Here is a 15,840-nt window from a genome sequence, read left to right as displayed (position 1 = left end):
ATCAATAGCTAATGCATGTGGGGCTTAATGCCCAGGTGATGGGTTGATAGGTGCAGCAAACCACCATGCCACACGTTTACCTATGTAACAAACCTGCATGTTCTGCAAGTGTCTCCCGGAGCTTAAAATAAAATAAAATTCGGTGGCTCACGCCTGTAATCCCAGCACTTTGGGAGGCCGAGGCGGGTGGATCACGAGGTCAAGAGATCAAGACCATCCCGGTCAACATGATGAAACCCTGTCTCTACTAAAAATGCAAAAAATTAGCTGGGCATGGTGGTGCGTGCCTGTAATCCCAGCTACTCAGGAGGCTGAGGCAGGAGAATTGCCTGAACCCAGGAGGCAGAGGTTGCGGTGAGCCGAGATCGCGCCATTGCACTACAGCCTGGGTAACAAGAGCAAAACTCCGTCTCAAAAAAAATAAAAAATAAAAAATAAAATAAAATAAAATAAAATAAAATAAAATTTAAAAATAAAATAAAATAAATAAAATGCTGAGATAACTCCAATATGGTGGTTCTTGAAGGGCTAGCTTCAAAGAGCGGATAGGATCGTCAAATGCATGGGCTGTTAATCCAGCTTGCCCCCTGTTCAAATCCTGTTTGCACCACTTACTATTCTGTGACTTTGGGAAAGTTACCTTCACCTCTTTCCAGTTAGCTCATCTGTCAACTTGGAATATTGGTAGCACCTACTTCATTGAGGATTTCAATGAGCCGATACATATAAAATATTTAGACTAGTGTCCTGCACATAATAAACATTCTCTTGATATATATTAGCTATTACCATTACTATTTAGGTTGGAAAGGAGTAATCATTGTAGGCTAGTGGGGAATGGGGTTGATATTTTGGGGCAAGTGCCTAGAACCTATACATATCACATAATGAGGCTATAAGCAGCTGGGAAAGTCTGGCCCTGCTATTATGAGAGGAACCCCCTCTTTTGATTGCTTATGCAGGAAGTGGACCTTATACGGTAACTGTTTTTATTTTTATTCATTATTTTAATGGATGAAGAAAATCATATGTATTTATTGTGTACAACATGATGTTTGAAAATATGTAGATTGTGGAAGGGCTAAATAGAGCTAATTAACATATGCTTTACCTCACATACTCATCATTGGAAGATTCTTTTCTTGTTTTCTCTTTTTTTGTTGGTTTTGTTTTGGCCTCATTCCAAAAGCAGTATATGCTTATTTAAAAAACAGGGAACAAAAGAAACAGAAAAGCAAAAGAAATAAAGTATTCCTAATCCTACCTATCAAAAGACAGGCAATCTAAGGATCATAGAGTAAAGCTCAATGCATGCGATATAATAATACCTTTTGCTGCCCAACTTTTTGAAAAAATTTAGTATTATATTGTGAATATCATCATTAGTTACTGTTATAAGGAACTACTTTGTTGAACATGTAAGTTGTTTTCTCCCTTGAGCTATTGCAAACAACCCTAAGGTAAACATCTTAGTACACAAAGATGTACATGCATCTTTACATACAACCTTATTTCCTTAGGATACACTTTTTTCAGAAACTGAATTTTCCCAGCTTACTAGGGGTGCATTTTTGGTTGTCTTGTTTTTGCTTGAGACTTTGAATTAAATACTAAAATGTCTAATCAATTTTTTGTGTAAAATTTGAATTAAATACCAAAATATGAATACAAATTATGGGAAGGTATCATGGCAGTGGTAGTTCTTGCTCAGTAAAGCATCGAAAGAATTATATGAACACAAGCTCTGTATGAGAATTCTGGAGGCAGCAGCAAATCATAGGGGAGAGAGTTAGGAATTGGAATTAACACATCTACTTTTAATTCCTGACTCAAGTACTTACTTGCAGTTGTATGACCTTGAGCTCATATTTAACCTTGCTGAACCTTGATTTCTTTATATGAAAAATCTTTTTTATCCCTTGTGTTGTAGAATTTTCCTCCTTACTTCAGCTAAAACTGGGTTCTTGTCACACGACCAGGAAAATTTAGGCGTGAGGACACACTGAAAGGTGAGTAGGGCAGGATTTTATTGGGTGAAAAGGGAAAAAAAGAAAAAGGACTCAGCAAAGTGAGATGGAGCTCCTGCTAATAGATCCCTTACCTCACAGAGTAAATCCCAGGCCACCACACAGGAACTGAAGAGGCCAGGCTCCTCCCACTGCCCGTGGCTCCACCCTGTTCCCCCAGTGTGCATGTGGGCATGCTCAGACAAGGCTCTGGGCAGGTTCCTTCATCAGCACAAGAGCATCTGATGTAAACACTTGTGGACCGGGGGCAGAGATTCTCTGGGGACCCCTTTTATCTGCCTGGGCATTTAGCTGTCTCATCAGTTCTGGCTTGTCTCTCCTGTCTCAGCTCTCAGTCTCTCACCACTCTCTCTCAGCTCCCTCTGTCCTCAAGTTTAAGATTCAATCAGATTAAGCTACTCCACAGGCCTTTTCCTGCTTCTCCCTTTGTTTGGACCAGCCTTCGTCTCTGCTCCCCCACAGCCCCCCAACTCCCCAACACATACCTAAATAATTAGTACTGGCCATTTGGGACTCAGGTTAGACATCACCTTCCTTAGAAAACCCTGCCTGTCTGTCCCCTCCACATACACACTTCAATGTAGGTTAGATGCCCCTCACCTGCTGTGCTAGAAAAAAATTATACTCCCGCTGTCATTTGTACACATCACACTGTAATATACATACCTGCTTATATCTCTGATTCTTCTTCTAGCCCATGAGCTCCTTGAGATTAGGTGCTATTTCTTTTTTTTTTTTTTTTTTTTTTTTTTTTTATCGTTGCATTTTTTTTTTTTTTTATTTTATTGCATTTTAGGTTTTGGGGTACATGTGAAAAACATGCAAGGTTGTTGCTTAGGTGCATACGTGGCAGTGTGATTTGCTGCCTTCCTCCCCTTCACCCATATCTGGCATTTCTCCCCATGCTATCCCTCCCCAATTCCCCACCCCCCCGCTATTTCTTATTCAGCTCTGCATCCTCAATAGCCAACGCAGTGCATGGATTCAGTGAGGGCTCATTAGAACTTGTTAAATGAGTGAGGAATGAATGAAGGAGCATAATCACACCTATTTCACAGACATATTAAGTAATGATTGTATGAAATAATGTAAGTGGAAATTCCTGGCATGCAGCTAGGTCAGGAAATGATATCTCATAGAATTAAAGGCAATTCACAGTAACTTTGTGACAGATCTCTTACAATCACTTAAAATGTTCTGAGTGTGAAGTTCTGGAGAATCTTTGTCTATTTAAAAGTTTGTTGAAAGGTGAATTTCGTCATCATAGCAAGAACCTCAGAGGACAAAGGACCTCTTGTTTAAGACAACTAAGCCCAGTGATTAGTGGTGAGGCGCCATGCCTAAGTGCTTCCAGGGCTTGGGGTCAGCTCACCCAGACAAACCGCCCCTTTCTGGCCCTACACCTTGGACCCAGAAGAAGAGGAAGTGGGTAAAGGGGATGAGAGTGAATAAAGAAAAAGGGGCTGGAATTAGATGATGTGGGGGTAATAATTGTAGCCTTTGCACAGCAGCTGTGTTTAGAACCAGACAAGCTATACATCAGAGAGTTCCACAGACCCCAGAGAAATGTTCCTCTGAACGCCTGTCGCCTTTCATTCTGCCTGAGCTTTGCAGCCTTCAGCAGATCTTCTCAGTGGTGCCTTGCCCTAGCACCTCATTCCCAGCTCGGCACTACCTCCTGGGGTACAAATGAACAGTTAAGGGTGTTTCTCTCAGCAGTAGAACTGGTCTCAAGGAATATTTTTCCAGTTCTGACAGTCTGGCACAAAGCTGCTAAGAGGCACCTAGTGTCACAAAAGCTAGGCCCTGCTCCCTGCTGCTGGGCTGGCAATCTCCAGGCTGTTTTAGGAAATGACTGAGCCAGTCCAGCCACCTCCCAGATGATTTTCCCCCTCAGGCCATGCCCTTTTGACCCCAAGACAATTTGGACTCAGCTCAGTCAGTTTGAAGAATTTCTCCTTCTGGAAGTTGCAACTGACAGCTTCATTGTCTTAAGGTACAAATTAAAGTTAAGGCTTTATTAGAGTAAAACGTTTGTGCTCGTGACAGGTCAAAACAATGATGCAAATGCAGGGTATTTGAGAGAGAAAGAGAGAAACTATAGAATTCAGAGGAATCTTCTCCTCTGGCAAGTCTAATTCAGAAGAAAGAAAGATCTACAGAGTGTTCTGGCTGCAGGGCAGTGAACCAACCTCTGCTACTCTTCCCCAGCACCAGGGAGCAGGCGGGCCTGCCCTACAAAGAAAGGCGAAGGGGCGGCAAGGTCCCGACTAACTGAAATTTTCCAGAGAGATTCCCACGAGTGCAGACTTCAACAGACACCCAACCGCCACCCACCTATAGCTCCAAAGCCAGTTCCCCAATCTCCTCCACCCAGGCCTCATATGTTCTTGCATTGGGGTTCCCTCCTCCTTTCAGCTGTGGGGATGGGAAGCCGAGGGGCAGGTAGGAGTGGGAGTGGGAAGGCTGGAGGCCCTGCCTTTGCTCTTAGCTGGAGCAGGAAAGCAGCCTGGAAGCCATGTGACAGCAGAAGATGTGGGGCTCCCAGAGGGTGGAGCAGGCAGCACCCAAACCATGCTTGGCCCACTCCTCAGCCCTGCCTAGGGCCAGAGGAAGCACAAACACTTTTTTCTTTTTCAGTCAATTTATTCTCCAAATCAACAAACCTCAGGATATGAGTGACAGAGGAAGCTCAGTTTAAACAAAGGCATTCATCAGGCAGTATGGGTCCCCTTCAATGACAAATGAATCCCTGTAAAGAGACAGCCAACATTGGCTAGGTTGGAACGTTATGATTCCAGGATGATCTTTCTGACCTGGATTTAGAAGCTCCTTCATTTGGCTTTCTTTGTACAGGCACAGGGTGGTACTGAGCTGATCTGGTCAGTCTCTTGGGCAGTCTATCAACAAACATGGATTGATTCCCCCTAACATGGGGCAGACTGCTTAGGACTAGAGGATACATCACAAAGTCCTAGAAAACTAGGAAGTTTCACTGCACATTACAGCAATATGCTGGAGTCAGAAGCCTGCCATCTAACCAATGCCCAGACAGGATTTTGATGCTAGACAAACTGGGGATTGAATCCCAGCTCAAATCTCCTGCCCACTTTAATAGTCACATGACTTTGTGTAAGCCAATCTCTGTGTGCCTCAGTTCCCATTCCTGTAAAATAGAGATGAACATAATATTTTATGCCTGGTCAGCTTGGCATATTACTGCTTGGACATAAGAAGCAGGATGTGTGTTCACCAACTACAATTGGAGCCAATTCCATGAGGCATGAGTGTAGCAAGCACTTATATAGCACTTACTAGTACTGATCTGAGTGTTTTACATATATTAATTCATTTAATCTTTGTTAGGACCCTATGGAGCACGTATTAATATTATCCCCATTTTACAGATAAAAAATCCAAGGCACAGAGAAGTTATGTAACAACCATAGACAGTGACACTTAACTTGTTTGATGTGCGTCAGACTTATGTAAGGTAGTGCATGGGAAATACATCTAGAAAATTGTCTGTTGATAAATGCTGTTTGTGATTATTATCCAGTAATATTGTTGTTATCATTGTTATTAACTGTGTTTCCCTTACCATGAGTATTGACCATGGAGCAATTTAGAATGTAGTCAAATGCAAAGAGTTTGGCTATTTCCATCTGCTTCCTTAAATGAAGCCCTAGATTATTTTAGGTAATTCTAGGCAGTTCTTATGGACTCTTCCAGGATTAATGACTCCAAGGGGAAGAGCAAATCCTCTGGGTTTGCTGACTAAACAGAGGCCAAAGCATGCAAAAAGGCAGGATAAATTAACCCTACAGGAAGCGCAGAAACAGGGGAGCACAGCTCTATTGCCTGGAGGTGGGTTGCAAAATCAAGCATTAACAAAAGAAACTCCAAGTTGAAATTGAAAGACTGTTCTGTGTTGGTTTGCAAAGTGTGGAAATAAAGAGGCCTGTAAGCCAGGGAGAGGGGAATGAACAAGTTTGAGCACCACTTTGTGTCAGGAACCTTATCCCTGCTGTCTCATTTATCGTGACAATAACCTCATGAGGCAGGTGCTAGGATTATCTCCACTTTAGTGATAAGGGCACTTGCTCAGAAAGCTGAAGTGACCCATTTGATGTCTCACACCTTGAAATTGTTGGAGTTAGGTCTAGAATCCAGGTCTGCCCTACTCTAGATGTGTTTTTCCTTCCATAATGCCATCTATAAATCTCAAGCAAACCAATCATTATCCCTTCTAAACTTGCTCCTCCTAGTCTGTTCTCTATCTTGGTGTATGAGGCCATCATCCCTCCAGCCACTTAAGCCAGAAACTTGAAGATCATTTAAATCCTTTCTCACATATCTCCCATATCCAAAAGGGTAGCATCAAATGGTTCTAGAAATTTTACCTCATTCGCATGTCTTTTATTCATCCTTCCTGTCTGGCTTCACCATTGACTAAGTTCAGATCCCTAGTAGGCTGCAATGTTGATGTTTGGACATAGGTGTTTGGATATAGTTTGACCATTTAAAATTGGATCCACTAAACTTGATGGTAACATTCAGATTCTACCTGGCATCTCTTAACACGTAGAACATATATTTCATTAAAGTATAAACTGAATGAATAAATGAAGAAATTAATAAATGATGAGCAAATGCTAACATGCCCACTTTTAAACCCTTTAGTGGTCTCTACCACCTTCAGGATAAAGACCACACTTCTTCATATGTAGAATACATTGCCTGAATGTCTAGATGGCAACTTCCTCAACCTTGATTTCCAGCCACTCCCATCTTCCTTTCAATACTCCATTCTTCACTCAGATTGACCCTTTTTGTCCTGTGAAAGGACCATGTTCTCTTTTGCACATTGGCCTTTGCTCTTTCCTTTGTGTAGATCACCATACTTCCCCCCACATCCTAGCTCTCAGTCTTCATGTTCTTAACTCCTACTCAGCAACTTAAATGGTTTGTTCTTCTGGAAGCTTTTCCTGATACCCCCAGTCTGGGATTTAGAGTTGACAGAACTAAGGCTCAGGATAGCCCAAGGCTCCACAGCTCAGTCAGTGGCAGAGTCAAATCTGTCCTGGTTTATCAGACTCCAAATATACATTATCTCATTTGTACTACTCCTCGCAACAACTCAGTAGGCTAAGGGGATAAGTGATTAGTCCAAGATTACATAGCTAAAGTGGTGGGTTGTTTTGATAGTTTTTGTAGTGCCAAATCCAGATACCTTCTATTACAGCAAAGCAATTTCATCCATTGAAGTTGGAAGAACTTTGCCTTATGAAGTAACAGAATTGGTTATCTATTTGACTATTGACCAAACAACAAAAGATCCTTCATCATTACAAATTTTAAAACCAACCCCTGGGCAAACATTCCAAGGGTAAATTCCACCACTAATAAATTTAAAAATCACTGTGCTTTGCTTTCCTATTTAACTTGAACAGTGTTCAGTCTTGGCACTGCCTCTTCTCTGTCTCTTTCCAAAAATGAGGCCTAGTGGCCTTTATCTATGGATTCTCAAGGGAACCAGGTGAGCTAACTGATTATATTCTTTTACTGGGTACCCACTGCGTGGCCAGTACAATCACTTAACAATCGGGTAAATGTGAAAATAGAGATGTTTTAACATCTTGTTTTGACTTTAGGCTCCAGAAACCATCAAAGTTAAACATCATTTTAGAAATTCAGAAATAACAGCTTTTACAAAGACAGAAATGCAGCAGGCAAAAAGGGATATCAGATAGAACTGTGTCAAATACGGTGATGGGATGACCATTTTGTACAACTCTCTGTGTAACCTGAGATGAGCAAACCAGAGGTTGCTCTCCAAAGGCACTCATCAGTACTACTAAATGTGTGTGTACGCGTGCATGTACACGTGTGTATATTGAAGAGATTCATAGTCAAGCTAGAAACTTGACCCTCTATTGTTTCTAATATCTCACAAAGTTTTAACTTTGGTCGTATCTTCCTTTTTTCCATCAAGAAAAGTTCTAGTCTTCACGCTGAAGAAGCAAAAGTAAATATACAATAAAACCTGCAATTAATTTGTAAATCACGACCTTCTTCAATTTTTTCTTTAGCTCACCCACTCCCATCATCATTCTAGAGAGCCTTCCTTGACAGTCTAAAGATAAGCTGTTCATGGTAAGAGCAGCCCTAAGAATAATGCTAATATTTGACAATGATCAGTTTTATGAAATAAATATGACAGCTTGAAAAGTAATATGAGATTTTCACTAAATTCATTTTCTTCATTGGATTGTACTTTAGTAGGCACATTCTAGCAATTCTGAAGTCCCATAACCTATCCTGCGCCCCTAAACACTATTGGAAGTTCATGAAAGAAAAGGTTGACTAATATTTTCAGAGAATTCATCTATAAAATCAACACAAAGTGATCAGAGCACAAATATGCAAAGAAACCTCAGGTAAACAAGATGTCTTTGGGAGCAGCCACTCTTTCTAATAAAATAATTGAACGTATTAACAAGTTAAAAACAGTAGAATGATCAGAAAGTGGGGTTGTCAATCATGCAGTGAGAGAAAAAGGAATAATCAAGGAACAACCAAGGCCAAAGTTGGTAGCGTCCAGGCAGTATTGTTCAGACCAGAGTGTGCTCTTGCTTACGAACTTTACCTACCAATAGAGCAGAGTCTACTGATCCCAGAACAGGGCCTGCGATATATTAGGTCCTCAATAATAATTTTTTTTTTTTGAGATGGAATCTTGCTCTGTTGCTGGAGTGCAGGGGTGCGATCTCGGCTCAGTGCAACGTCTGACTTCCTGGTTCGAGCGATTCTCCTGCCTCAGCCTCTTGAGTAGCTAGGATTACAGGCACGCACCACCATGCCCAGCTAATATTTGTATTTTTAGTAGAGACGGGGTTTCGCCATGTTGGCCAGGCTAGTCTCGATCTCTTGACCTTGTATCCAGCCACCTCAGCCTCCCCAAAGTGCTGGGATTACAGGCATGAACCACCGCATCTGGCTGGCCTCAGTAATAATTTTTTTAAGTAAATGTCTTAATTAATGAATACGTGACTAAAAGGTCTCAATGCCATGGCCTCTGTGGTCACAGATGCATTACCATGCCATCGAGTATTAGGATCATATATCATATCTAATTCCTCCAGATCTGGCTCTTCTGACATAATTTGGCATATAAATGATGAGAGGACTCCAGTGTCCCCAATCCTGCTGTAAATGGTGACACCGGCATTCTAATTTTAAATGTCAGTCTCTGACTCCAGTTCTTGTGGAGTAATGACAAAACATGCTTCTTAATCTGTAGTCCTGAGTTAGATCTCAGACACTGGCAAATTCAGCAAGATAATACTACTGGGGGTGGAGGAAGAGTTCTGGATGTCAATGAGCTTTCTCCAGGTGACATTATTTTATCTGATCATGTGTTTCTACCACTGCGCTTTCTGTAAAATCAACACCAGTGCCCAAGAGTCCAATATTTTCCCTTATGCAACCAATTATTTTCTTGAATCTTATCTTGAAGAACAATTTTCCCTGGGTATGATCCATGCCACTTGAGACTTAAGTTTAGTATCAAAAGGACCTCCATGTAGCCTTCCTCAGCTATTAATGGGTTCTCTTCATTATGGTTCTGAGGATTTTTTAATCCAATTTGGAATGCTAGTACTAATAAAATAGAGCATTCTTTAGGTTGCTTTTTAAGTGTTTGAATAGATGAAAAAATTCACACCATTGTCTCCCTGACCTTGAGGGACCACTGTCCTACATAATTCTTCAACCACGGGTAAGAAAAGAAGGATCTACTAACTGGTCCACAATAGTCATCAAAAGTTCACTGTGTGCCAAGTTCTATGCCTTTTGAGGGGATCAGAAAATAAATAATGTGCATAGGCAATACTGAAGGCTACTGACAGATGAGTCTACTGGTTACAATTGTATATAAAGGAGACGGGAGCGTTCTGGATTGGAAGTCCCAGCTCTGCAATTTTTTGCTGTGTGATCATGCACACGTCACTTAAGTTCCTTGAGCCCCCATCTTTTAACTTACAAAATGGGAAAAGATCTTTTTTTCTATCTTCTCTCACCAGGTGGAATGGAGGATCAAATGAACTAATGGATGTGAAAGTGCCTCGTAAATTTTAAAGTGCTATCCACAGATGACTCATTACTGCTATCATCATCATCATCATCATCACTATCATCATCATCGTCATCAATCTACTATTGTTAAGCAGAGAAGGTACCATTAGATGATTGAATGCTAACTTAAGCTTCTAACTCCTCAGGACAAAGCCACTCACAGTACTGCAGCCAGTGCTATTGCCACTCTAGGTAACACCACAATTGCTACTTGCAAAACAGTCTTCCACAGAGCAAAAGGGATCAGATGCTTTGACATCCGAATTGCTGGGTATCAAATCTCTCCCATTATCTTTGCAAGGAACACAATGTGTTGCAGCTGGAAAGAGACAATTTGACTTGAAGCCAAATCATGCTGGCTTCAAGTTGCTGGAACTAGCTCTTCCATAGGTGAATTTTGTGAAGATATGGTACTGTGCTCCCCATCCACCCCCCACCCCATTTAACTGGATCTAAATTAGACTACACATTCAAAAAACTCTTCTGTCACTTTTTGTCAAAGATTTCTCTTTGAGTTCCTTGAAATATCTATTAAAAACTTAGCCTAAAGCAATATCTTTTGAATACCCAGCTCACTAATACACCACCAGCCTGCAAATGGATAAACTACTCAGAATATATTTTCCACCCCTTAAATATAGTTCCAAGAAAGAATAGGAAATGCCTCATACCTCTAATGGAAGCTATTTGCTACAAAAACAAATCATTCAGGTCCGTGGACCTAGAAATGCCTTTTGCACATAAAACTGAAAGGAAGAGACAGCAAAACAGCCGAAGACATGAATTCATCACTCCCAAGCACATGATTCAAATAAAAATAAAATACTCATTGGAAAAATGGGCTACCCACACACCCAACATCATGGCTGAGCTACAGCAGTTGTCAGTTTATGTATAAAAGAAAACAACCAACATTTTGTATGAATTTCAAAGATAATGAACTATTTGTCTCTTGTTACTAGCTAATGTAAATATCAGAGCAAATAGCATTTTGGTTCCAATAAAAACATAGAACTTTTCAAAATGCTCATACATAAATCCTGACATCAAAATGTACGTATCTTAAGATGTTGGAACATGAGCACCAAATGATGTGCTTAATACATTTGTTCTTTCTTGAAGAGATGAGACATAATCGTATGCAATCATCTTGTAGCTAGGAATTATATTAAGAACTCTGAACTATAAGTACTAAATCAAACTAAATAGTCTCTTATCCTATTTTTCTCTCTCATACTTGTCATTACTTCCTGAAGTTCTCATTATAACTACATAATTCTACCCCTCATAACCCATAGGTTTTCTTCAGAAAAGGAAGATAGCTTCCCCGACTCCTTTCCCTCAGAACAACAGTTTTCTCCCCACAAATGCTCATGGGGTAAGACCCACAGACATAATTTCAATGAACAATAATACCTTACTGGGTAAAAGAGCTAGCTTATTGCTGCCTTACTTTTTGCAAATAGTTATTCTGTCTTTAAAATTTGCTATTGTTATCCCTTGAGAAAAGACAACTTGTTCTAAGAGAAATGTTAATGGGAAAATATGAGCTACATTGTAATGTTAAATACTATTTTTCCAAAGCTAAAAAACCACAGTCCTTCTTCATTCGGTCCTAAAGAAGACATAACATCGCTGGCTAATGGGCTGTCACCAAATGACCGTTATTGAATGAATAATAAAGGAATAATAGCAATGTGATTTCCACTTACATCAACCACAAAAATCTTCTGGGAATCATCCAAAAACTGCACTTTTAAATGTAGCATTCTCAGCGAGGCCGTTGGGCTGCAAGCAGGCTCAGAGTGCTGTGGGTGCTTTCTCCAGGAATTTCACTCCCAGCTGGATGCGGTGCACTCGAGTCCCCCCACCCCCAGCCAGACATCCCCACTCTCAGCGGGGCACACTTCCGTTTGCTTGAAGTAATGCACACCCAAGGGCGTTTGTGCTGCCGAGTGCAGGGGATCAATAACATCTGGGCAGACTCCTGTTTGGTCAATATCAAATCCAACTGGACTTCCTCTAGCCCTCTTAAACTCAGTTCCTTTCTTCGAAGAAAAATATTTAAAAAGCAAGCATTTGCAGTCCCTGGGGATTTTCTTTATTTCACAAGGGCACAATTTGAAAACCCTAGATGAAGCTTTAACACACAGAGAATAGCCATTCTCAAAAGTAAAAAGATTAGAGTTAATCTCAAATTGTACTAGAAATTTCATGGCCGAGCTAGGAAGCATATATACATACATATATATATGTATGTATATATGTAATATATAATTGCATATTATATATAAACATATGTAATATAAAATTATATATATAATTTTAGTTATCTGAATTTACATGATTTAGAAATAAAAACTATATAAAAAGGTATATGGAAAACTTCACTTCCCCTCCCGTTCCCTCTTTTCTGTGTCCCCAGTACACCCCTATTGGTAACCAATTTTTTTTCTTTCTATTCCCATAGAATTTATGTGCTTATATCTATTAAGAAATGAAACAAGGAATACAACTGAGGTTGAACCCCATCTCAGCTGAACAAGAATAGCATTCATGTATTCTTGGATAAATGAACTAATTAGGATAAAGAACATTCTAATAAAACAATTTTTTTTTTTTTTTTTTTTTTTTTTTTTTGAGACGGAGTTTCGCTCGTTACCCATGCTGGAGTGCAATGGCGCGATCTCGGCTCACTGCAACCTCCGCCTCCTGGGTTCAGGCAATTCTCCTGCCTCAGCCTCCTGAGTAGCTGGGATTACAGGCACGCGCCACCATGCCCAGCTAGTTTTTTGTATTAGTAGAGACGGGGTTTCACCATGTTGACCAGGATGGCCTCGATCTCTTGACCTCGTGATCCACCCGCCTCGGCCTCCCAAAGTGCTGGGATTACAGGCTTGAGCCACCGCGCCCGGCCAATAAAACAATTTTTAATCATCAAAGAATTACATTAATATCATTTTCATTATATAGCAATAACTAGGATATCATTTGCTCTGGACTGAGAAAACACTTAAAGCAAGAACTAAAACACTTATTTCCATGTATATTTTTTGTTGACAAGAAGGTAATGGGGTGAATGATTAAAAGATGTCAGGCACAATAGATTACATTAGATTATATTATGATAGGATTCTTGGCTGAAAGTGGTATGAAAATACAGAAGGAGAAAAGCCAATTTAAAATGTTCAACTACTAAAGAACTAGCTCATTTATTTTTATAAATGAATGAAGGGTATCAAATTGTTATGATATTTAAATTGTGCTGAATATGTTTAACATAGTGATGTAACAGTTTTTATTTTAAAATACCAATATTTACACGACACCAGCAAATACATACTTTGGCAACCATTTAACTTCTCAAGAAAAATTTTAGATGTCAACTTAGATGGGTGAGGGGATACATGACTTTTCAAAATACTTGTAGGGAGCGCATAAGCAGAATACTTTGTGGACTACTGCTTAAAAACACTATTTCTCCAAGTACAGTTGAGGGACAACTTACAGAATCAGCTGGGAAGGGTGGCCAACATTTTAAAAATGCAGATTCCTGGGCCCTGTCTGCAAATTGGGTTATACGCTTTGGGGTGGACCCCAAATAAATCAATTTTCAACATGCACCCCAGTTGACTCTCATGCAATCCATTTAGGAAGCACAACTTAAAAAAATAAAAACTAGCATTTTACAGCGTTGTAGCCATGGCTGAAGAGGGAAAAAAAACCCACATACATTTCTGGACTGAGGATAGAACTGAAATAAAAGCTAACCCGGAGCCAGAGCTCACAAAATAGCAGCACCCGTGGAGGAGCCTAGAAATAGGAAAAGGTCACCGGGGAAGGAAGGCACTTTCCCCAGAATTCCTAGTATTGTCAAAGAACAGAACGGAAATGGAAGGGCTTAGGCAGGCTGAGCCCACTGTGGGCTCTCCACTGTGGCTGCACTTTTGGAGAAAACAGAAGAAAGTCCTTTTCCGTCTTGAACCAGCCTGAGGAAAGCTCGTGTTTAGGAGGGTCGACCGTCACACCAAAATAAAACATGCGCTAACGGAAGCTGATTGCAGAGCAGGTGACAGAGCACACTTTGGGAAGCACTACTGGAGCGGGGCAGAGACATGCTTGCCATGAAAATGCCCTTGGGACCCTCTGTCAACACTGTTGGGATGGTTGAGGCACCTGTTCTGTTTTGGTCCCACCAGTGGCCTAAATTGTGGTCTCAGAGCACTTGCCTTCTGCCTGCTCACTGGGTGGGGCTTGCCAGTATCTGCTCTCTTTTCCTAGGATCACAGAAGAACTGCAACTTCCTAGGGAGCAGTTTCACCTCCATAGGCATTGCTTCATACTTCTCACTGTCAACGCTAAAAGAGCCCCTGCTCCCTCCTGGACAAGCAAAGTGCAGTGGCTGGCTTGGAGACACTCTGTGCCCTCGGCGTGCAGTTTGGGGTTCCACTGATGGTGTCAGGTTCAATGCAGATATTCACAAAATCATCTTTGCTTGTCGGGTCAAGCTGATTGTTCCATGTTGTGATGAACAGTTCAACAATGGACAGCTGCCCATCTTTCCAGACCTCTGGGCTAATCTCTTGGGAAAGGGCATCCTGTGGTTGTGCCCAGTAGGATGCAAGCATTTGTAATATTCTCCTCTATAAAGAAGGTCTTTGGACAGGGGTCTCCTCTGTTTCACTGGGAGATCTCTCTGTAGGTCCCACTAAATGAGTCTGAGGCCACTCCATAAGACTGCTGAAAAAGTGGGCTACTTTGATTTCTAGAGGCCCAAAATACGAATATTTGCTAGCTTTGATGCCAGCATCTCTGAAGGATTCCCATTGAAAGCTGATCGTTGCAAACACAGGCTGTTCCTTTTCACCCTTGATCTGCAAGACATCAAGTGGAACTGTCTTTTCACAATGGCAAGTGTAGCATCAGTAATACGTTAGACTTTGTTTCCACTTTTGGCAAAGAGAGTATGACTCAAACTACTGGTCTCTTCCAGTGGGATAAATCCGATGGGAATCTTACTGAAGGTAGCCTCATCTGTTCATCCAGGAACTCCAGTAACAACCTCCTGCAGTGTCCCATCTCCTCCTTCAACAATGATCACATCTGTGTTTTCCAAAGAGTTCCAGGAGTTTCTTGGCTTGTCCGTCACAATCTTTCTTAACAATAGTCACATCCATGCCAGTTAAATATAAAATCAGGGCAGCATTTTTTTTTCAAATAGAGTCCTGGCTTTGCCTTTGCAAGCTGCGGGATTGAGAAAAACATTGCCTTCTTCACTTGTGCATTGGGAGGAATGTGTTGATTGACAAACAACTGAGCTTCTTGACCAGCTGCTCTCCTTAGTAGGTTATCACAGTGTTTTCCATAGAGCCAATGGCCTCCCCAGGTCAGCAGGCAGAGCCCAGGTATAGTTTTCTTCCAATGACTTCGCAGTGTTTTGAAGAACACCGTCATCTTCTAGAGATTTGCACAGCTGATCCCGCTGGTAACCAACTTTATTCGCGTTTTGCTGTAGTTGTTCAGCCTTCAGTGTTTTCTTATGCAAATTTTATAGAAGCAAATACAAATGTTTATATCCTATGTAGGTAGCACACTATTATTACACTGTTTTGTGCATTCTTTTTCCTCACATATCATGGAGATCCCCCTTTACCTGTGCATGGAGAACTTCCTCATT

General features: G+C 41.0%; 1 protein-coding gene and 1 pseudogene across 2 annotated transcripts in view; both read right to left on the bottom strand.

The window, feature by feature from the left end:
• The window catches only part of FRMD7 (FERM domain containing 7), a 53,036-nt gene extending 40,928 nt beyond the window's left edge, over window positions 1–12,108 (bottom strand). For both annotated transcript variants that reach the window (XM_012458720.2, XM_012458721.2), the window contains exon 1: window positions 11,876–12,108. In XM_012458720.2, coding sequence (XP_012314143.2) covers window positions 11,876–11,932 — 57 coding nt within the window. In that variant the 5' untranslated portion in view covers window positions 11,933–12,108. The remainder of the gene's footprint in view (window positions 1–11,875) is intronic.
• A 2,295-nt stretch (window positions 12,109–14,403) lies between these two features.
• LOC105721631 (acylglycerol kinase, mitochondrial-like) lies at window positions 14,404–15,617 on the bottom strand (annotated as a pseudogene).
• Between the last annotated feature and the right edge of the window lie 223 nt (window positions 15,618–15,840).

Source organism: Aotus nancymaae, unplaced genomic scaffold (assembly GCF_030222135.1).
Source record: "Aotus nancymaae isolate 86718 unplaced genomic scaffold, 86718_ANA_hifiasm-v0.15.2.pri h1tg000004l, whole genome shotgun sequence".
NCBI classification, from domain to species: Eukaryota; Metazoa; Chordata; class Mammalia; order Primates; family Aotidae; genus Aotus; species Aotus nancymaae.
This window is presented reverse-complemented; position numbering and strand designations above follow the sequence as displayed.